The sequence below is a fragment of the Siphateles boraxobius genome, unplaced genomic scaffold, assembly GCF_051911475.1.
Source record: "Siphateles boraxobius isolate OS27281-9 unplaced genomic scaffold, OSU_SipBor_1 68, whole genome shotgun sequence".
In the NCBI taxonomy this organism is placed as follows: Eukaryota; Metazoa; Chordata; class Actinopteri; order Cypriniformes; family Leuciscidae; genus Siphateles; species Siphateles boraxobius.
Window position 1 is genome coordinate 6,730,107 of NW_027509195.1, and position 24,884 is coordinate 6,754,990.

General features: G+C 40.4%; 1 protein-coding gene across 2 annotated transcripts in view; it reads right to left on the bottom strand.

The window, feature by feature from the left end:
- The window catches only part of dnmt3bb.1 (DNA (cytosine-5-)-methyltransferase 3 beta, duplicate b.1), a 73,222-nt gene that overhangs the window by 34,903 nt on the left and 13,435 nt on the right, over nucleotides 1-24,884 (bottom strand). For both annotated transcript variants that reach the window (XM_077214217.1, XM_077214219.1), the window contains exons 3-4: nucleotides 5,146-5,296; nucleotides 4,150-4,238 (exon numbers count right to left, since the gene is read on the bottom strand). In XM_077214217.1, the coding sequence (XP_077070332.1) occupies nucleotides 4,150-4,238; nucleotides 5,146-5,296 (240 nt within the window). The remainder of the gene's footprint in view (nucleotides 1-4,149; nucleotides 4,239-5,145; nucleotides 5,297-24,884) is intronic.

Consider the following 24,884-nt stretch of genomic DNA (forward strand, 5'->3'; position numbering starts at 1 on the left):
ATAAGCCCTCCAGTACCTGAGCCAATGGAAGTCGATACAGGACGTTCAACTGCATCTGAACGTAACCGACGTCGAACTAATAACCTATGTCTCTACTGTGGTGCTTCTGGACACTATCGTGTCGAATGTCCCGTCCGTCCCAGCCGTTCGGCGGTGAGTACTGTAGATATACCATTTCCAGTGTTAAACCTAAAACAAACTCCGGTCTTAATAACATATCTGAAACACTATATTCCAGCGAAAGCACTGATTGACTCCGGCGCGGCGGGGAACTTAATTTCAGCTTCACTACTCAACCGTTTGCAAACCCCCCGTCGACGTTTAAATCAACCACTGAGTTTACACTCCATCCTGGGAAAACCCCTTTGTAAAAGAAGTATTCAGCACTGCAGTCCCGAATTACACCTTTCCATGGGTTGTCTACACCAAAAAAGATGCTCTTTACTGGTACTGGAGGGCTCCACAGCAGATATAGTCCTGTGACGCCCGTGGCTTAATCGGCACTCGCCTGACATCTGCTGGACTTCTGGAGAAGTACGTCGTTGGAGTGATCACTGTAAAATGCATTGTCTATGTCCGGTCAAGAAACAATCCTCAGGCGCCATATCCGCTGTCTCTGCAGTCCTGGGTTCAACCTCCGTCGAAAGTCCAGTCACAGAGTCTTCTCACCAGATCCCTCCGGAATACCGGGCATTCCAGGACGTGTTTAGTAAACAACTCGCCAACACTCTACCACCTCACCGGCCATAGGACTGTGCTATTGACCTGCTGCCTGGGGCCACTCTACCGCATGGGAAGATCTACCCGTTGTCCATCCCGGAGCAGAAGGCCATGGAGGAGTATGTGGAGGAAGCCTTACGCCAAGGATACATTCGACCTTCTACGTCCCCTGCCGCCTCAAGCTTCTTCTTCGTCGGAAAAAAGCACGGAGGACTTCGTCCATGCATTGATTACCGCATCCTTAATGCTTCTACCGTCAAGTACAGATATCCATTGCCCTTGGTACCTTCGGTTCTTGAACAGCTACGTTCAGCTTGGGTCTTCACCAAACTAGATTTGAGAAGTGCTTACAACCTGTTTCGTGTACGTGAAGGCGATGAGGGGAAGACTGCCTTTGTCACTCCTGCTGGGCACTATGAATATCGGGTCATGCCGTTCGGGCTGTCGAATAGTCCAGCGGCCTTCCAGGGCTTCATGAACGAGATATTCCGAGATATGCTTCATCGGTTTGTGGTCATCTACATTGATGACATCCTAATCTACTCCTCCAACCTCGATGAACATGTACTACAGGTGAAGCAAGTCCTTAAACGCCTCTGTGAGTACCAACTGTACCTGAAGTTAGAAAAATGCGAGTTCCATCAAGAATCCATGCACTTCCTGGGGTACGTGATTCAGCCAGACGGCATTTCTATGGATCTAAATAAGGTAGAAGCGGTGATCAACTGGCCTAAACCCCAGACCCTGAAGGAGCTGCAACGTTTTCTTGGCTTTGCCAATTTTTATCGCCGGTTCATCCGCTATTACATTAAGATCTGCGCTCCAGTAACTTCCATGGTGAAGAAGGGTACCACACGGTTAACCTGGTCTGCTGCAGCTCCCGAGGCCTTTGAGGATTTGAAGAAAGCCTTCTGTTCTGCTCCTACGCTGTGTCATCCCAATCCTGATCTCCCGTTCATAGTAGAAGTGGATGCGTCCACCAACGGAGTTGGAGCTGTTCTTTCACAGCGGCAGGGGGCCCCTCCACGACTCCATCCATGCGCCTTCTTTTCACGCAAGATGTCCCCGGCGGAGCAGAATTATGATGTCGGAAATCAAGAACTCTTGGCCATTAAATTAGCTTTAGAGGAGTGGAGACACTGGTTGGAGGGAGCCAACCACCCATTTCAAGTAATTACAGACCACCGTAACCTTGAGTATCTCCGGGAGGCCAAAAGATTAAATCCTCGCCAGGCTCGGTGGGCTCTCTTTTTCACACGCTTTAATTTCACAGTTACCTACCGCCCGGGTTCCAAGAATCTCAAAGCAGACGCTCTATCACGCCTCTATCAATCCGAAACCTCCACTGAAGTCAACGAAACCATACTTCCTCCAGCCATGTTTGTCAGTCCCATCCCGTGAAACATCGACGAACTCATTGCCGACGCCACCCTTGCCGAACCTGCTCCACCGGGGGGTCCTGAGGGGAAGATTTTCGTACCTACCAACTTCCGCCTTCACCTCATGGACTCTGTACACACTTCTCCGGGCTCTGGACACCCAGGCAGCCAACAAACCCTCTCATTTCTCCAACAGCGCTACTGGTGGCCCGGCATGGCCCAGGATACCTCCCGATACGTGCAGGGGTGCACCGCTTGCGCTATGGCCAAGGTACCTCGACGTCTCCCAGAAGGGAAGCTAATGCCTCTACTAATTCCGAACAGACCTTGGTCCCATCTCGCTGTGGATTTTGTTACCGATCTACCATCATTCAACACCAAGACCTGCATTCTAGTGGTCGTTGACAGATTTTCCAAGTCCTGTAAATTGATATCCCTCTCTGGACTTCCCACAGCCTTCAAGACAGCAGAGATGTTATTCACCGAGATTTTCCGCCACTTCGGAATCCCAGAGGATATAGTATCGGATCGGGGACCACAGTTCATATCAAGAGTCTGGAAATCGTTCTTCAAGCTTCTAGGAGTATCGGTCAGCTTGACGTCGGGGTACCACCCTCAATCCAATGGCCAAGCGGAGCGTAAGATCCAGGAGATCGGGAGATACCTGAGAACCTATTGCCATGATGCACAGGACCGCTGGGACCAGTACCTGGTACCCACCTTCCATGTTTCCTTGTTAAAACCTTACACTGCACCTCTCTCTTCCCCTTCCACAGAAGCTGAAGCTGGCTAAGTGCCCCCTCCTCCTCCAGTGTACCCCACAGACGAAGCCGTATATCAGGTCCGCACCATTTGGATTCCCGACGACGGGGGGGCCAGCTGCAGTACCTCGTGGACTGGGAGGGGTTTGCACCCGAGGAACACTGTTGGGTCAATCGGGACGACATCTTGGACCCCATGCTACTCCAGGACTTCCACCATGACCACCCAGATCGTCCAGCCCCCGTCCACGAGGTCGCCCTCGTCGTCGGGGTCTACGGCCCTCAGGAGCTGGCCGTGGAGGGGGGGGGGGGGGGGGTACTGGCACGGATTGACCCAACGATACACCCCAGCCAGCTTCAACCCAACACACCTGGTCCCGATCGCAATCACCGGAATTCTGATTTACCTCACCTGCACCTTCATCACTAAACTCACCACGCCAGCTCTGCATATAAACCCCAGTCAGTCTACAGCTCACTGTCAGGTCTCGTCTTTTGACGCTAACCCTTCGGTCTGGTTCCAGAATACTCAGTATATCTACGCAAGTATTGTCCTTCTACACTAACCTCTCTCTGTGTGTGTATATTCCAAGCAGCCTCTGTGTGCGGTGGTTCCCCGGGATTCTCCAAACCGCCTCTCTGTGTTCTTCAGTGGAATTCTCGGATCTCTATCCGGATTTCAGTGGTCAGCTATCTCCAGTATCTACAAGACGGCATCAAGTTCAAGTCTTCTCCCTGTGTTCCCCTGTGTGGATCTCGAAGCTCATTCCTGTATTCAGGAGTTGCATACAGTGTCTAAAATAAAACCTGTGAATGCCATTCTCTGTGTCTTCATCCTTGCAGTAGTGTGACAAATAGTCCATCACAGCAGAGGTGAATCTATGCAAATATGATTATACCACCACATTTTGAGTGTTTAGTCATCTTAGTTATTCAACGATATATTGATTTAGCAAGAAGGTCCAGGAGTCCTTTCTTGTAAGCGTGGGTTTCCTCCGGGTGCTCCGGTTTTCCCCCACCGTCCAAAGACATGCAGGTAAGGTGGATTGGATAATATGACAAATTGTTGTGTGTGTGTGTGTGAAGTGGACCCTGCAAAAGAGCGGGAATAACGCTAGGAAGATGGATGGGTAGATATATATTTCCTGGACTAAAGCATAGTCCAGGAAATATATCAGCCATGTCTCCGGGAACAGCAGGAAATCAGGAAATGGACTTTGGAATAGATGTGTCTTATTGAAGTGTGCTGTCAGTGTGCAATAAGATCAGATGTGTAAGTAAATTCTCACCTCACTGTAGGAGGAATCCCAGGCACTGTCTTCCTCTGTGTCGGAGTGCTTACGAGATCTCTTTCTTCTGATTCTGTTCACACTCTCGTCTGAAAGATTAAGAAAGTTCATGACAAAGTAAAGAAAATTCAGACACTTTAGTTTCTATATACTGGATATTATTTTCTCCTAGGCCTACCTGGTTATGCGTTTTAGACACATGAGTGATCATTTAATGTATTCAAATGTACTGAATAATAACAATTAGCATTTCCATAGGTGTAAAGTCCAGGGGTCAGAAAGTAAAAGTCCTGCCATATGTTTATTCCAACCATGAACTCAGCCAGCTGATTTCACTAATTAGTTCTATCTCCAAGCTGAAAAACTGTGCTAATTAGCAAATCCAGGTGACTGGAACAAAATACTGAGGAGGAGTTTTACTTTCTGAACCTGGACTTTACACCTCTGAGCATTTCTAATAGTAATATTACATTTGACAATGGAGGAGATAATAAAGCTAATTTCCTACACTCTCTGTAACATTGTTGATTACCATTGAAATCCATTTTGTAAAAACAAGCAAAAAAGGCTCTGCACCAAAATAAACATTAGAACACACTGTTCCAAAAGTATAGCCACAAGACTTAAACATACATGTTTGAGACTAGCGTGATAGAATTGCTTAATAAAGTTATATCGAATATTTAAATTCCTGTCATAATTATCTAATGTCGCTAAACATGGTAACTTTCACATTATACGCACAAGGATACCTGGTATTTACATGTAAAAAAAGATTTATATTTCTCAGGAAATACATCCGTATCAGTAGTCTTACTGATGAAATGACAATTCAATAATGTTTAATTCACTTATCTGCTATTAAACGCTCCAAAATGTCTTGCCTTATAGACTTGCATTGTAATTGCATTACTGTAAACATGATGTTTTAAGTTACTTTCTGAAGTAATTGGCAGAATGTCCCAGATGCTGAACCCAGAACATGGGTCTGTGTACCTGCGGGTGAGGCTGCGCCTCCGTTCTGTTTGGGGCAGAAAGGTGAAGGTGGCTTTGCCGCAGTCAGTGGGCTGTTCTCATTGGTAATCTCCAGACCGCTGTCATTCTCTGACAATCCCTCCCCCACAGATGTGTTGCCATTCACGGCAGCCTGAAAAAATGGTGTTTTATAATCTTCACAGATCACAGAGTGCAAACACAACATTTGGACATCTCACAATCAACAGAACTGCATCCCATGTTACCTTGCACAGCTGAATGGGTGTGTGATGGTACAAATATTTTCTGTTCTTATTCATAAAATGAATGAAATCCCAGGGAAAGCAAGAACTGATAAGAATGTAAAATGTGTACCTTGAAATGCAATGTAAGTCGCTTTGGATAAAAGCTTCTGCAAAATGCGTAAATGTAAATTAGATACTAATGGAGGGTAGGTCCAAACATCACTGTCACCCCAACACATCACCAATTAGGATTATCAATGAATAAGGGTGTCACGATTTCGATTTTAAATCGAAATCGATCGAAATTAATTCACAAACTCAAAAATCGAAATAAAAAATGGAATCGTCGATACTGCCACGCCCCCATGTCGTGCCCGTGATGGAAAGTTCGGATCCTTTTACTGACTCTATTGTTCAATCTCGTTCATCAAAATTAACTTATCTTTTTTCAAGTCATTTCAGGGGCTTTAAATGTTATACTTTTAACAGGCAAATTCCCCGAACACATCCACCAACGCAATCTTGATCATATTCTGAATTTAGAAATCATTATAATGTAGTCAAAAGTAATTTACAGGGAACATTAATAATTACTTGCCCTTCCGAGTCTTTTGTTCATTTGTCGCGTGACAGAGGCAATGAACGGATCGTTCATGAACTCACTTATCACGGCGCGGGGAAAAAACACACGTGATGAAAGGCTGTGAGTCCTCTAACTTGGATTCAATGCCCGAGCCCGAACTTGGCCGATCTTTCCCGTCACTATCCTCGGGCCGGGCTCTTGATCTATAGACGTGCACTCCCAACGCAATAGAGTGCGGCGCGGGACTAGATTTGATGGCCGAGTGCGAGCGGGGGCGGTAATGCACTCACTCTGTGTGTGCGGGAGAATAAAACGATTCGCGGGACTCCCGCAAACTAGAAATATCTATGAATAAAACATATAAAAACTAATACATTTTTTTCATCTGTTGCAGAAAAGCAACAAGAACAACTAAAACAAAATAGAAACGATTTACAGGCCAGAGTTTCTATTTATAACATGTTTGCAGCGTTGAGCGATTTAGCCAATCACAGACATGTGTTGTTTCTTGAACGCAACGACCAATCAGAAGCATTTAAGATAGACTCTCCTCACCGCTCAAAACGGACTTTTTGTTATGAAAATGATCTGGTTGCATCTGTGTTCTTTAATTTACGTTAGCCTTATTATTGCAATATGAGTCTACTGCAGTGGCATATGGCCAACAGCATGACAGGCTGTGCAAATGCTGCAGTGTTTCCTCTATGTTGATTTGGTAGTAGCGGCCCGCCACGGCTAAATTTCTGCCGCCACGGTATCAGAATAGGGCCGTTCAGTACAAAAGCTGTTATATATTCACGAGGCAAACAATCAAAATGCTATCAAACAATGTCTTTTACTGGTGTTCAAATCAAAAAGCCGTCTATCAGCATGTCGGAGACGCGCGCTTCACACCGCGAGCGGAGACGCGCGCTTAACATCGCGAGCGTCGGTGTGTGCGTCCTTGAGAACGGTAAGTGATATAACTTATGTTGTCAGTTAATTTAAGCCTGATATTATATTAGTCTATAGTTCTTGCTAATATAAATTAAGTTAACTGGTGATTTTCGTTGTTTGTATTCTTCACCTGCTAGCTAAATTGCACGTGGCTGTTGATTGATATAATAGCGTCGCAGGGCTAAGCGATTGCTGAAAGCCCTTCCTCACGTTTGTATTTTAGGTGCATAATTTACATGCTGAAGTAGTTACACTGCATTAAGATAATCATGTGATTAATAGTGGGTTTATTATTATTATTTGCTATAATATATAAAAACTTTGTTTCCGAATGATAACGTTATTATTCATTTACTTATTTTTCAGATGAGTTTGTTAAAATATTTCTCAATGAAAAGGAAGACGCCTGATGATGAAGACCAGGTATGCTAAGTTCACATTACCAACAAGGTGTTTAAAAGTGCCATGTGTAAGAATTGAGGTAAAAATATCCATAAAATTAGCCACACGTATCAAAAGAATGAGAAGAAATAAGGGCGATGATGTCATTAAAAAAATGACAAGTTATAATGCTGCAGAGATATCAACCTGAATTAGCATGCTAAATTACTAGCCCCGGCCCAACAGTAGTCATAATACCAGTTTACCAGTTTGCCTGATGAAATATTAGACAGGAGAAGTGCAGGTGGTGGATAGAGGAGGAAACCAGAGTGAAGTGCAAGTGCAGAGTGAAGCAGAAGAGCACAGTGTGACAGGAGAGAGGGCAGAAAGAGAGGAGAGTGGAGGAGAAGATGGCAGCAATATAAAGAAAACTAAGCACAGGGTCTCAGGCTGGGATCCTGCATGGGTAGACAAACCAAGGTTCCACCCATGGCTCTACCACACAGATCATGGCAAGTACTCAGCAGTACACCATATCAGGCATTTCTGTGATTTTCAGTCTAGTGTTTTAAAAATAATACCAAAACAAAGATAATAAAAAATACCTCTTTTTTTTCTTTTTTTACAGGAATGTTTTGCCGCATATGTCGGCAGCATAAGCAGGCCCCCAAGCAAGGTGTTTCCAAACGGCCATTTATAGAAGTAGGTTGCAAAATCTACAGAGTTGACTACTTAGATAGACATATGGCAACGGAGCACCACAAGCAATGTGTAAAATCACATGCCTTGTTAGCACAAGGTAATTTTAATAATTTTATTCAATTAAATTATGTCGGTTTTTGTTGCAACATCCATCAATGATAAGTATAACAGATATTGTACCTGCTATGCATAGGTTCTTCAGTTCAAGTTGCCTTAGACCCCATCATAATACTTGAACATGAGGCAGTTATTGGAGGATTCAAATGCCTATATCACCTAACTAAGAGAGAACAAGCACACCACACAAACTATCCAGCTCTGCTGGATCTTGCGGAGTTGCTGGGGTGTAACTATTTTGAAAAGCTAAAGGTGAATAATTATCACAATACTGTCTTATGTTCATATTTACATTTCACATCTACAAATAAGCTATCTTAAAAACTCATAATATTTCATGTATAATCTAATTTACTTTTAGATTGGAAAAAAGACCAACTACCGGTCTCACGTCATTATTGATGAGATGCTGGAAATACTGGCCAGAGTGGTTGAAGAACCAATTCTGAAAGCGATTCAGTCCTCTGTGGCTATTGGGTTGGAGGTAGACGAGAGCACAGATGTGTCTGTTAAAAGGCAACTGGATCTGCACATTCGGTATTAGTCAATTGAGATTACAATAAGTAACCACTGGACTGGAGTAAACCATATATGTTTGTGATGTATTTATGTATGTTTATTTTTCAGATATATGGACAATGAAGGGCAGCTCTTCAGCCAGTTCCTGGACCTGGTTAATGTAAGTGATGGGAAGGCTGTAACCATTGTGGCAGCAATAAAGGAAGTGCTGCACAAAAAGAACGTGCCAACTAATAAGCTCTATGGGCTAGGAACAGATGGAGCTGCTGTAATGACTGGTAAAAGTTAACAAAGAGTCATTTAAGTTGCATGAATTTGTTTTTAGTTGGCTTGAATATGAATTGGTTATTGCATGCCTTTGTTGTTTTTTTCTCTCTCTTTTCTTGTAACAGGAAAGTTGAATGGTGTAGCAAAGCAGCTCCAGGATGACTTCCCCTGGTTGATGCCAGTTGCTTGTGCTGCCCATCGCCTCGCCTTGGCATGCAGGGATGCCTCATCAGAGGTTCCCTACATGTCTAACTTTAGGGACCATTTACAGCAGCTCCATCAGTACTTTCAGAACAGTGCTAACAGAACAGCTGTTCTAAAAGCTGCATCACAGTCTTTAGGCCTTGATAACTTAAAAGTAAAGGTGAGAGAAAATACTTTCTGCTTTTAACAACAATTCTGGTCATAATTGTGTACTCCAGGTGCAATGGGTGCTATAATTCATCTTTTACACCACTACTAAAATATTTTTCAGGAAGTAAAGTAGGGCTGCAACAACTAATCGATAAAATCGATTATAATCGATTATGAAAATCGTTGTCAACGAATGTCATTATCGATTAGTTGGTCTGCTTACGTCACGGGGAGCGTTTACTGGTACGCACACACACGCAAGGTCTCTCTCCCTCAGGCGCTCTGCCGAGCGCGCGCGCTACACGGTTTGGAGCAGTCTCTTCTGTCTATGCGAGACAGAAGAGACTGCTCCAAACCGTGTAGCGCGCGCGCTCTTGCTTGCGCGCTCTAGATTTCGGGAGTTTGAACTAATTCGCGGGCATCAGGGAGCCGCAATCAATATGCGGGAGACTCCCGGGACTTCCGGGATGTCTGTATTTTGTCTCGAGCATCAGGTTGTGCAATCAGTTCGCTCGCAACGTAAGTGATGGATTAAAATAGCGCTACCGCAGAAATAGGTTAAATTAAAACGGTGTTTACAAAGTGAAGCATTAAATACAAAGGCAGTTAATAACAGCAGCAGTAAAATATTGTTTTTTAGGCACTGTACTCAGTGGTTTTCAGCGAATGCTTGTGCACTAATGCATAATTTCTCCTGTCCTTTACTCAAGCCTGTTAGCTTGCTGGGTAACGTTACCTCCATTCCGTTCTCTTTTTATAGCATTTGTCTACTAAGTTTTAATTGTTTTTCAAACGCGATCTACTGCGGCTCTACATTCAAACAATTGTTTTCAGTCTTTCTATATTTATTTAATCAATTTATCCTTATATTATATTCTTTTATATATTATATATATAATATATATTATATTCTTTATCCTTATATTCCTTATATATAATTAATTTTAAATAAAAATTAAATGAATTATATATTTTAGATGTTTTTAGTTTGTTTTTAGTTCAGATATTCACATCTGAACAACATGTCTGTGTAAATTTGTTTTACCAAAAATTTTGTTAAAACATAATATGTTGGATATCATTTTTTTAACAATAATCATGTTTGTCAACTTGCCATCAGCAATTATCATTAAAAACAATGCAAATATTGATATTAGTAAAACTCAATGTGTGGCTTTTGCACTTTTTAAAGTACACTTTTACACATAAATACCCTGATTTACGGTTTTATTTAGTTATAAAAAAAAATCTAATTTAATTTCTATCCGATTAATCGATTAATCGAAAAAATAATCGTCAGATTAATCGATTATCAAAATAATCGTTAGTTGCAGCCCTAAAGTAAAGGATACACGCTGGCTATCACAGCACCTGGCAATTCTTACATTGCAAAAGAACCTCAGTGCTGTCATGACTGCCTTGGCAGAGGAGACTGAAGTCCATAAGTGCCCAGTAGCCAAGGGCCTTTATGGTTTTTGCTGCACATACTGTTTTGTGGCCTCAGTATACCTACAGGCAGATGTACTACCACACTTAGCCCGGCTTTCTAGGATTTTCCAGAGAGAGAAGGTCAACTTCCTGGCCATCAAAGAGCAGGTACTTTTAACATGCATCTCATAACTGTAAAGCAGTACAACTAAATTCTAGGCTGTTCAATCAATGCACATTACATTTAAAAAAAAAACTGATGATGATTGTGCAACTGCCTTTATCAGGTTCCAGTGACTATGGCATGCCTGAAGAACATCAAAGATGCAGGTGATACACAGCCCCCTGGCTCATTCTTGGCCCAACTGCATAGTGACCTTGACAACCCTGCAGGATTGGGTGCATTTAACATCGTCGACGAGGAGGAAAGGGAGAGGAGAGGTAGAGGCCAGGTAAAGCCCACAAGAGAGGTTCTTTGGTCCCGGTACAGGACACAGGTACATTTGTTTTGATTGGCTGCTAAGTAGTATCCGTCTAAGAAATATATAATAAAATGATAGAGCCCAGTCTTAGTTTGATAGAAATGTTTTTTCCACAGGGAGTCAATCAATAAAACTTAATCATTTTCTTTGTGCCCTGTTTAGGTAATGGAACCGTATCTTGATGGCCTCCAGGACAGCCTTGACAGAAGGTTCCAAAACCTTAATATCATGGGAGCCTTTCACGTGTTGGGGCCCCAAGCAGTCAAGGAGGACGATTCCATCAACTTTGAAAGCATCAAGACCCTGTCCACCAAATTCCTGCAGCAACCGGACAGTCATGCACTGCAAGAATGGTCATCTTTTAAGCAGCATATGCTTGCATTCAAGGTAAATTAGACACAATTTAAGTTCTTCAGAAACATGACTGAGGAACCTAGCTTAATCGCCTACTGTCTGCGTTGTAATGTTTCAGGATATGGACCAGCTTACCATAATGAGCAAACTAGCATCCCAGCACGATGAGTGGTGTCAAATCTACCCCTCCCTCAGTAAGCTGGCAGCCATTGCCCTCACAGTGCCAATCTCAAGTGTCAACTGTGAGAGAGATTTCTCCACGATGAATAGGGTAAGACATTTCAGTGTTTTGTGAAATGAAAGATTGTTTGGCTATCACTATCCCTCACATCACTCAATTTAAAAAAAATCCTTTATAGGTGAAAACAGACTTAAGGAACAGGCTGCAGGGGGACCATCTAGCAGCATGTATGCTACTCAGCATCAATGGGCCACCTCTTTCTGAATTCCCCTATGACCGAGCCTTGGACTTATTTTTCCAAAAGCCAAGAAAAATTAAATGTGTGCACAGCAAGGCACACAAATGAATGTTTCATTATTAAATGATTTGTAGATGTTAAGTGCCACAAATGAATTTGTTTCATTATGAATGATTTGTAGATGTTAAGTGCCTCAAATATATTTAAGTAATAAATATGTTTATTTGTGTTGCAGCAAAGTGTCAGTCCAGTTTCATATGTAAAACTTTTCCCGGGGAGGGTGAGGGCGGTGGCGGGTGGGGTTGGGCGGGGGTGGGGGTTGTTCAGACAGACCTGCCCCCACTGCTAAAAAAAATCCTAAAGGAAACACTGTGCTGCTCAAAACGCCATGTTCCTCATCAAATAAATGAGAAGTGTTTTAGTCTAAATGAAGGGCTAGAAGGATTGTAAAATGAATCAATGTGATTGATCATTTAATTAAATTACTTATTTAATAATCAAATATAATGACTAATATCCTCCAACGTTTCACCAATGCTGCCTTAGATGAGAGCTTGTCAGAATGGGTAACTCGTATTGTGGACCCTTCCTGGAGCAACGCACTGAAACAGCAACTAACCAAGAGGAAACAATTTATTAAAATAGTGTTCTCATTATAATGTTATGTAGCATGACAGTCCCAATCATAGTTATTATTTTATTACTTTTAACGTAAAATGGTCCCAAACACAACTCCGGTGCACTTGCTTCAGTTGTTTAATGTGTTTCGCGGATTAGCAGTGACCTTGCTTAATGGACGATCGGTAAGTTTTATCGATTAAATTATTATCTAATTAAATTATTGATCGTTGATTAATCTTTAGCATCCCTAAGGCCCATGACACAGTGGCTGTGTGGCGTAAGCGTCTCAGCTGCGTGGCGTGTCCGTTTTTATTTCGGCTCCCATGTTAACAGGTTAGAGCTTGCAGACTGCCTGCGTGACGTGCGTCTCAGGCGCGGCTTGAATCGCGCGGAAAACGCGTGAATGCTAGAAATAGAACCGACGCCCATTTAGAACCGACGCCGACACGCAAGCATTTTGGAAGCGTTTCCAGGCAAAATAGAATAGGAAAAGATGTTTATATTTTATTTTGGACACGAATACATATTAATAAATTACATTTTGATGGTTGAAAGTCTAGGTTTTGACAAATTCAGATATAAATATAGGCCTAATTTAAAAATAAATAAATAGGCCTAATTATCAATTTTCAAATTAGAGCCCGACTGATATATGGGCGAGCCGATATTATCGGCCGATATTAGGCATTTTCATAACTATCGGTATCGGCATTTATAATGGCCGATAAATGAATATAAAAAAAAAAAATGCGGCGTGCGGTGATTCATGTAAGGGTGGCGCTGCCAATAAAGCACCTAAAAGCTGTCACAATGAACTGGCAAAAGCAATGATATGAATACATCAAATATAGCAAGGAGACATTTTAATTGTTTATTAATAACAAGTGTTTTCAGTCATTGTGGGCTGCAAAGATGAAGTTGAGGTTTGCCGACTCGCGATCTTTGAACGCGCCAGAGAGAAATGTACATTTCAGAAGGATTACATAAGCAGAGAGCAGTTTGTCTTTCGTTTTGGTTTGTTCTGTTTAAAAGTAGACATTTCAATAGATATATTTCTCAGGTCTATACGCTGAGTTTCGGTTCATTTATGAGACGAGTTGCAGTTCACTCGCCGGCGCCTCTGTTTCGAGATTATATATTGTCTGTTATATTTAATTCTTATTTATTAAATCCAGGCATTTGGTTGATGAAACATTGATTAAAATAAAGATATAATGAATACAAAACGAAATTGACTTTAATGAAAGGCTCTGTGCTTTCTGTTCGAGGTCTATGTGAAAGTTTTAAAGCACTTTAGTGCCGCTTTCGGAGCTTGTCACGTCCGTTTTTTCCTCATAAATGCAAACACGAAAAATTAAATAAAATGAATATTATATGTTCTGTTGAGGGCCAACCCTTCTTCATCCAGTGGGTAGTAGACTATAACTTTTGATTTGCGCTGTGTAATTCACTGAATTGATTTCTCTGCTGCCAGCCTCTGTCACGTATTGTGTGAGCTTGTGACTATTGCAAGCGCGCAGCTGAGAAGTCCTGATTATATTGTCTGCTATATTTAGCCTACTTCTTATTTATTAAATCCAGGCAATTGATTGATTAAACATTGATTAAAATGCGTGGCGCGAGCAATAAATCTCCGACAGTAAACGGATGGCCCATTCTGCTCTGTAACGGGTGCTTTTCTGCGTCTCGGGTAAACAGCTGTTGCGACTCACGCGAGCAATAACGGCCGCGTCCGGTGTGACATCAAGCAATATTCAAATAATTTATATAATTATAACACTTTATATAGGGCCATTTTACATTAAGAGTAGCCTAGTTCCACGTTTAGTACATTTTGCTTACTACTTATTTAAAATAGTATAAAAGTCTGTACATTATGTAATTAAAAACGTTTTCATTATGATATTATACATTTTACTTTAGTAAAAAGATCTGAGTTCTTCCTCCACTGGTTGAGATAATTAAGACTAAAAATAGAAGATAATGTCAGTGACACTTTTGATATATTTATTGATACAAGTTGTTTTATATAACGTGACTAAATTAAAAGACAAAGTCGTTAGTGAAGATTATGCAACAGTATTTAGAATATAATATAATATAACATGCAATGCAAACTAGTTTGGTTACAGCTCAAATGTATCATTCTCATTCTATCATTCCCCCTGCCTCCATTACATATCTTTGTCACACAAGTGTTTGATCACCACATTTGAGTGATCATTGCAAAACGTTTATATATTTATTCTGTTTAAATACTGTGTATTCTATATACAGTACACATCAAACGTTTGTACACACCAATAGGAAAGTGTGTCCAAACTTTTGACTGGTATTGTACTATAATACACATAAATATTATTGCTACTGTACACATAAATAATACCGGCCGATATATCGGTATCAGGCTTTTTTTTTATCGGTATCGGCATCGGCCCCCAAAAATCCATATCGGTCGGGCTCTATTTCAAATATTGCACCTCTCAATACAGAACGAAATATTCTGTAGTCTATTTTGCTGTCAATAATGCTGACAGTGTCTTTATCAGTAGGCTTTATATGTATGCTTAACACGAAGTATAGGGCTTCCACAACTCTCTCCCATATGTCGAACAAGGGTGATCCGTGTCAGCAGCGCCGCGTCAGACACGTTTCTGGTGTGCAAAGACACAGAAAACACGACGCAGCCGCCACGCAGCTGACATGCAACAGAAACGTCACGCTCAAGCCACGCAGCCAGTGTGTCATGGGCCTAATACAAGGATGCATTCAATTGATCATAGGTGACAGTAAAGACTTTTATAATGTGGAAAATTGAAGATTTCAATTTCAAATATCTGCTGTTCTTTTGAAATTCCTATTCATCAAAAAATCTATTAATATACAACTATCATAATGCAAGTATGTATGTATCGCATATATCTGACATATTTTTAGCAGCATTCAGAATGAGATTTGACTGTTCATAGATTAAGAAGTCTAATACAAATGAATCGCGTATACAGACTGTCTCCGGGGGTCACGGTTAGAGTAGTCGGTTGCAAAAATGCAAGTCATTGCGCAAATCCTAATCCACACATTTTTACTGTATTTTTAATCAAACAAATGCAGCCTTGGTGAGCATAAGAGACTTCTTTCAAAAAAATCTTACAGACTCCAAACTTTTGAACTGTATTGCAATGGTTAATTATATTATTTATTTTTTCCCCATTCATTTTCCCTAAAGATTGTGCTACTCTATATTAGACAAAAATGGTTTAACAATATTTACACTTATTTAGCAAGCACAGCTGTATGATAAAGTCTCTGAATCAATGATTTGTTTGTGTCATCACTGAAATAAGTCCCTGCTTGGCATTTTACAGTAGATACATTGAAAGGTTTTAGTTCGTTTATGGTGCCTCTGACAAAGAGTGTCATTTTTGCAATTTCAAAGCAAACACATAAATGTCAAAAAGGTGAAAAATATGAATATGATTTTTATTTTTTATTTTTTTTGCTTTATCACCCTCTAATGTGAACAGTGTTGAATAGGAGCAAGTGTAAATTGTGGATCTGGATGAGCAGACGAAAATTGAAAAACTATACAATTGACAAAGCAGATATCTGCTAAAAATATACAAAAAAGGGGGGGCACTGTTTTCTTAAAGCACATAGACAGAAGATTGTGTGTTCATGAATGTGGGAACAATACAATCTGCTGTTGCATTTCTGGAACCGTCCACTGGAATGCCAGACATCTTTCATGCCACAGCTGCTCTGCAGTAGATCAGAGGTTTTGCCAACACACACACACACACACACACACACACACACACACACACACACACACACACACACACACACACACACACACACACACTATACAAACTGTATATTATATCCCCTAAACCTAACCATGACAGAAAACTTTATGCATTTTTACATTTTCAAAAAATATTTAAAAGCTATTCTCCTCATGGGGACCAAAAAATGTCCCCATAATAGGGAATACCTAAACCACACATACCTGAGAAAATGATGACAGGGGAACTAGGTGCTTATTATAATATGGTGCATTTTTTTTATTAATACAATGACAAAAAAGTAGGATCGATAATCCTAATATTGAATTCTAGCATATAAATAATTAGTTACATCATCAGCATGATGCTTAGAAAATCTGTCTATAAATGAATGGAAAAACTGCTTAAAATAACGTTAGCATGAATAAGAGTAAACTTACATAAAATAAAACCATATATTCTGCTTCAGGAGGCAAGTAGAGGCTGGAGAGGTCAAAAGGTTTATGAGCTCCTTCATTCATTCAGTTTATCTTTCTGCTGGCTCCTAATGACACCCCCTGCACTGCTCTTTCCTAAAGGGGCCCCCAGCTCAAGCTTTTGAAAGGCTGAAAAAAGTCAGCCGATCAAAACAGGTGGCTCAGATCCCCTTTTATACTATGTAATAGTACACACACACACACACACACACACACACACACACACACACACACACACACACACACACACACACACACACACACACACACACACACACACACACAGAGGAAAAGCAATGTGAAGAAACTTAGAGTTATTTCCCACAGTTCTGCCATGCTTCCCAGCCATGTGAACAGACACTCTCCCAAAGCCAAAGGTACAGCAGAGGGGCTCATCAGATAACAGCTCTGTTAGCAGACATAAATGATTCCAGACAAGACACAACATGAGCAAACAGTGGAACCACATGTCATGAACCTGTAGGACAACTTGTTTTAGTCAGTAAAGCCTGTTATTACTCAATTAATCAACGAGTGAAACTCAATATGACAACACAAACTACTAAGTATTTAGCCTTAAAAGGAGCAGTAGCATCGGTGCCACTATAAGTTCCACAGATACTGGGGGGGGTTGGGGTGGGGTAGGCCTACTATGATTTTAGATATCTTAATAAAAGATAATGAATTTCAAACCTGAACCAAACATATTTTTATTCAAAGATCAACAGTCTGTCATTAGTATTTAGTCTGCCACAAAAAAACTACATAAAAATCATGAACTCAAATGTCATTGTGAAAAAAAAAACAATGACTGTTGTAACAGTGCATAAATCAGACCTTTCAGGCTATAGCCATTCATATTTTGAATGAAAATTAGCTTATCAATGCATATCTTAATTCGCGCATACGGTATCTTTGTAGAACTTAGGGCTGGGCGGTATATCGAGTTTGTACAATATATCGATATTTTTTTCCCCACGATATGGAATGAGGCAATACCGTCTATATCGATACAGTAGTTTGATACAAGCACATCTGAAAAATAGTGGAGTACGCAGTGTGAGCTCCTGCAGTGAAAGAACAGTACAATTTGTCCTAAACATGACACAAGCTTATTAAGCGCTTCAAAATAACTGGTAAGATAGTTAACAAGTTTAAAGCTGCTTGCCCTGCAGATGCTCGGACAGATAGCCTACTGTTAGTGACTGAAAGATAAATACTGGCGCTGTTTAATGCGTTTGAGACGTGGTGCTTTCCTCAGTGCTTAACTTACATTTCACAGGTATATTCTCCATCTGTAAATGTTCAAACAAATCAAACAAATATGTCCATTTCACTGTCAGGAGAGGACGAGCTTCTGCAAATGAATCTCCGCTAAAATTCAAGCTTCCGTTAATGAGCGCCGCCGCGCGCATGCGCGCCAAACAGACAAGCACAATAGAACAGTAGCGCAATAATTCTGACTAAAATACATATTACTAAAATATTTGTTGTTGGAGACAATAAATGTGCCGTATGTGATGTGTATTTTAATGTGTATTTTAAACCTACAAGTATATTTTTATGAAAGTGACCATTATAATGGGGTAATCAAATGCAGGCTAATATAATTAGTTTGTGCTTTTGTTTTTATTTTAATTTTTAGTTTAGCCTTTAGTCATTTTTTAAAACAAAAGCATTATTTTTGTTTTTAGTTTGTAATGTTACAATGTTAGAATGTAATGTGATTTTAACCACCTTTTTGCACATAATATATTGCATAGCCTACATTACATTCCCTATATTTGTTTCCATATCCTTCAATATCAACATTGTTTGGATATCATTGAGCAGGATGTGAAATAACATTTTTTTTTTTAATAAATACATTTTCTTTATCCAAATAGAAAAATGTAGAAAGTACCGAGATATATATCGTATATCGCCATTTAACCAAAAAATACAGAGATATGATTTTTTGGCCATATCGCCCAGCCCTAGTAGAACTTCAAAAAAAGAAACAAAAAAGATGCCACAGCCAATGAGCAGCCGGCGGGGGCTGGCTGCAGGACGACTCAACCTCCACGGACAGTTTTAATGTTTTATCAGACAATAACTACTCAAGATGTTGCTTTAGTATAATTTTCAGGACAATTGGGGCCAGATTCGGTATTTGGGACAACAGCTTAGATTTCGGGACTGTTCGGGACTTTTTAGATAAACTAATCCTGTAAATTAGGTCTAAGGATAGGCAGTTTGGATGGATGGATGAATGGACATCCCTTTAAATGCAAAACACTAGGGCTACAATTAATGACTTGATTTTGACAATCAATTTATCTGTCGATAATTTCTCTTTTTAATACATTAAAGTCCCACTCTAGTGAAAATCAAGTTTCTAATATGCTTTAAGACAAACCATGTGCAAAATCATTGCATGTTCTCTAATGTCACAAACTACCTTGTAACCAATCAAGTCAACGTGGGGGTGGGCTTTAGCATATCATTAACTAAATCGGGTACATTTAGCAATGTAGTGGGCGAATGTATATGATGTATGTTATGATGTTATGATGAACTATATGTCTTTCTCCACTGACATTCTGAGTTGTTCAAAGCGTTTCTAAGGATGCTGATTTTTAGAAGGCAGCTGTGTGACTCTGAGATGGCGAACATGATCATGGTTTGTTAACATTATCAACACATTATTAGCTGTTTGATAACGTAGTCAAGCAAAAGGTTAAAAAGCGTTGACCCGACCGAGTGGATCTTTGAGTTGGTGTGAGTGGAGGCGGGGCTAATTTGCAAATTCATGACTCCGCATGGAAGTCATGACTTTTCACAGGAAAAAACATTTAATAAGGTAATTTTGGTGATCAAATATGTACAATTCTACAATGTACACACATGTATGTGCAAAAATAGAGTAAAACATATAAGCTTGGATATAAATGCTAACTAAAAAAATGTTAAAGAAAAAAGTTGTTGTTTACATTCTTGTCATACATTTGCTGTTTGTCGGAGCCGAAAACCTTGTAGTCGGGGCTCCGACAAGCTCTGGACCCAAGTGACTCCCAGCTTGTGGCCCTTTCCAATCGCCCCCACAACCCCACATTGCTTTCTGTTGGCTTTATACTGTGCTATCCAAATAAAGTGGAAAAGTGGACAATTCACACTGCAACAGGAACAGAGTTTTCATGGAATGTCTGAGAGGTGACATACTTTAATTGTACGTTGGTCGACGTCTCTCTGTGCAGTGTGAATTAGACTTAAAGAATACTGTGCTTCCTTTCTGTTGCACTCCATTTAATTGAAGTATGTGCACACTATGTGAAGTATTTGATGTTTAACAATTGAATCACTTCTGTTATGATGCACTGGTTTGCAAAATGGAAATTCTTGAATTATAAAAATACAATTTAACCAATGTGTTTTTTATATAGAAATATGTTTTTTCCCCACTGTTTTCTTTGACCAGCAGAAAGAGCAGACTAATTGGTAAAATTGTGTCTGTTTATTTTATCATAAAAAAATTATTTTAGATTTTGATTTGTTGTTGTGGCCACATTCTCTTGACATTTCTAAACAACAACAAAAAAAAATATCACGAAAATTCTATCCCTATTCCTTATTCAAGAATTTTGGCCTTACATTAATGTTACAAGTAAACTTTAAAGCAAACTTTTATCCTTTAAAACTAACCAAAATGAGTAGGGATCTTCAAAACTGTTGGCTTACAGAGTGCACTGTAAAAGGAGAGTGTTCCAGGATCCGTTTATTTTCACATTCAGGCAAATTAAAAAATGCAAGATTATAACCACACATTGAAGATTCCTGGAAAATATATTTGTCATTGAGTCATTCATTCAAGAGATTTGTTCGCTGCTTCATTCAATGGAACAAGTGAAGTATTTATAAGAAAGTAATTTAATCATTCAAAAAAAAAGGCAATTAATTCAGATTAATTAAACATTTTAAATAAAATTTTGTCAGAACCTCTAGTAAATGACATGCTATTTTGTATAGTTTTCTGTTCGCGGGAGAATCGTGATCTCTGTTTAAAAAAAAAATTCATCCAGAATCGTGAAGCTCTAGTGTCGTGACAACACCACACCACAGACTTTCATTTCTGTCAGTTCTGTCATGGTTCATGAATTCACTGTCTCTCTTTCTGCCCGTATGTCAGTGTGTGTGTGTGTGTGTGTGTGTGTGTGTGTGTGTGTGTGTGTGTGTGTGTGTGTGTGTGTGTGTGTGTGTGTGTGTGTGTGTGTGTGTGTGTGTGTGTGTGTGTGTGTGTGTGTGTGTGTGTGTGTGTGTGAGGGTGATTGCCAATCACCGTTTTTGCGTCTGGACCAATCACACACAAATTATTCATATTTAATGAATAGTCTGGCAAACTCACTCTCCCAACTAAGACATGTGGCCAACTTCCCCTGAAACTAACACCACTGGCAGAACTCAGTGTCCGGTTACATTGATAAGAATTTTACGACCCTGCAATTCCTGAGAGATGTGACTCTTATTTAAATCTTACTGAGAAGGAGATTTAAGCCCTGTTAATCCTATATATTCTAAATATATAACCACTTGAGAAAGGTATAAACATGTATCTAATTTTCCCATCTCATGATTTTCCTTTTGTTGTTTCCTTGTAAACTCTAATGGGTTAATGTTTCAGACTTTGCAACCATGATTAACCAAAATCATATGGTGGCATGTTTGATCTCTATGACTTGGTACTTTGAAGATAGAAAAGAAGTGTACAACATATTAGTATTACAAGAATCTTTCATAGTTCTTCACAGCTACCAGCCACCCAGGGTGCACATGCAAATGAGCACGCTTGAAACAAAGAGCCATAAACCAAATTCTCCTGCCTGGAACTTCCACCGTTCTTATTGGCCGAGCCAACCTGGAGAGGTGGGAGATGCCTAAGGGTTTATATTGCATCGACACCCAACATTTGCTCTCTTGGCCTTCTCTCGTACATTCAGGTTGCTGTCCTGCGGGGCCCCACCAGGCCCCAGGGCAGCAGGCCTTGACTCGCAACCAGCTATGTGCCCATTCAAAAGAGAGATGACTCTCTTAACCACAACAGCGTCAAGGACAACTTCAGGAATTTGGCTAACGTCTTCATCCAACGCAGAAGAAGTCCATCGCAACTCCCACCATTTGCTCTGCATGTCCTCTAAGGCCCAGGGCCAGCAGGCCACGATCTCAATGTGCTCAGCCATGTGCTTTACGGAGAGTGAGAAAACCTTCATCCAGAACTGAGTCAAACTACCCATGCAAGTTCATCTTATCTTCATCCAACGGAGAAGAATACGATTGCAACTTCAATATTTGACATTCAACATCTTCATCCTTTTCCACGTTCTTCAAGAAATGTGTCCGCTGCAAATGCCATGCAAGTATATACATTTAATGAGGTACTTTGAAAAAGCTGATGGTTCTTTTCATAGTTCTCCATAGTTCCATGTCCGGTTTTCCATTTCCTCCAATCACTCACCTGTTTATGTATACATGTATTTATGTTTGTTTAGTTTAGTTATGTTCGTGATTTAGTTAATAAAACTTTTGCACAATATATATTTGGTTCGACTTCACTGCTTGCAAAACATAGTCTCTTATATGATTTATGATCTTGTTACATGCTCAAAGCGCTGTACATGCTAAGAAATAATTATTCTTCCATGGCCATGGAAGATACCCTTTTCTTAGAATAAATAAATAATCAAAAGAGTTCATTGGACGAACTCATTCATTCATTGTTATATTAAGTTAGCTACATAAAGTTAATACAATTAACTGATCCAAATATTCCTAATTAATCATAACCAGTTATTATTGATTATTAATATTTCCCCTCTGAGCTGACTCGTTACACCTTAGTTATCTGTGCCAGCTGCTGCCTATCAGCCGTGCCTATATATGTTCACTGTTTGGTGTCTTGTGTTGTCAGATCACTGTGAGAGTATCCGGTGTCCTGTCCTGATTCCTGTTCACCTTGCTACCTTGCCTATGTTGGATTCTAGTTTTTGTTGTTCTGCGTTCTGCCCTGGGATTACTGCTCATCTGGAGGTTATTGCTTCATGCTGGATTTCTCGTGGATTCTCTCTTCACCTCTGACATCACCTATCGGGTTGCCTGTCGACGTCCCTGCGTCACTCAGAGCGACCATTCCTGCACCAGACTGTTTGGACTATTGACCTACACTTCATTTACCAATAAACTGTTGTTATTTGCACCTTGAATCCTCCATCAATTAACATGACAAGTTCATTACAAACTAATAGTCCAGATGAAATTGTTTTCTGTGGTAACCGACAGCCTGTGACAAATGGTGTCAATAGCTTTAACCTGTATTTAACCCCAAATATTCCTTTAAGTTAAAAATAAATAATGATGTTCAGAACATTGACATGCTGCAACTGAGTAAAAGGAGGTCAGAACCATTTAACACGTCTCATAGAACAGATTTGTTGGAACACTAGTTTCAGTTGTGCTCAAAATGAGATGGCACATATTCTTGGGCATCTGAATGGCCAGTGTGCTCCTCTCTCCTCCCTGGCCAAGCAGCTGGTCTGTGGGATTCAGAGCACTTCCTCAGTCAGGTGCAGCGTTCAAAGAGCCTGCTCTCTCTCACTTATTCTCTCTCTCTCTCTCTCTCTCTCTTTGCACTCTATGGAGTGCAGGACCAGAAGAAAGTAAGCAGTCTTGCCTCATTTACAGTTGTAAAGAATATGTAGAAAAATCCGTTAGAAAATAAAAAATCAGGGCAAAGTTGAGTAGAGCTGTCATAACAAACCTGCTAGAGCAGCTCTTCCGTTATCAGAACCAGATACTTTCATTTTCCCTCTCTGTCCCCTTTCTCTAATCCCCTAAATTCCACTGGACCTTTGGCTTCATTTCTAACCCAAAACACCAGAGATGAATGGGACACCCACACCAATCCACACCTCTGTTTGTGTGCATGTCGGTGAGAAAAGTGTCAAAAAGATGAGTGGTTTTTGAAGTGAAAGTAAGGCTGATATAATTTAAGTGATGCAGATATCATTGGAACTAGGGTGGATGTTAGATTTTCAGCATATAATGGCCAAAACTATCGCATAATGTTGGAATAAACGGCACTAAGGTGCGGCAACATTTAACATTTGTTATGAATTTTCACATTTCCAGTCATTTCAACAGGAACGCATGTGATCTGGAATTTTTGCTTGAGGGCAAAGGATTTCTACACAGAAATTCTGCAGTGGGTTCAAGTTGGTCAATGCAAGGGCGTAGGTTTAGGGGGGACGCTAGGTACTAGTCCCAATCAATATTTTGAGATGACAAATTTGTCCCCACCAATATTTAGCAAGCTCCTTTGAACTGCTATTTTAATATTGGCGCTGCATTTGGATCTTTGCGCTGCTATTTGGATCGATTCCAATGGCAAGGACGACGACAGTACAATATACGCCGTAATTTGATTGGCGGCGGGGTATCTGACAGGCAGGCTACACGCGCGGGCCGGGACTACTTTTTGTGCTTGCACTCACTGGCAGCGAGCGGGTGGTGTGTGCGTGTGTGCGCGCGTGACGACGCCGACGGTAAGTTACCAGGGCTGTCTCTCTGCCTGCCATATACAAAGGCCAGAGTAAAACATTTTAATATTCCGTTTTTTTGCCCCTTTTTGTACTTTGTAGATCAGCTATGTCACCCAAGAAGAAGAAAGGGGACATACGAAGCTTTTTCATAAAGCAGAGTATAAGTAGGCAAAAATAACTAGCCACACAAATAACTAGCAGTAGTAGTGACTGAGCAGGCTTTCAAATGCAGATTCTACTGTGGAAAATAGTATTAACTGGTGATCCTGGTTACCCAGGATATTGTTACATTTAAACCTAGCTTCTGCAATCTTTCAAGGTTAGGAGCATTAATTAGGGGTATGCAGCACGGATAGACTCATAGAAGTCGTGCTATCATGATAGAATGCTACGTTAGCAAGTCACTGAATGTTAATTAGCCTACCTTAACTTAGAATCTTGCAGTCATAAACAGTGGATCATCTGAGACATTTTTCGTTTCTACATTCTGTTTATGTAATGTATTTGTGAGTGTAGCCTACTT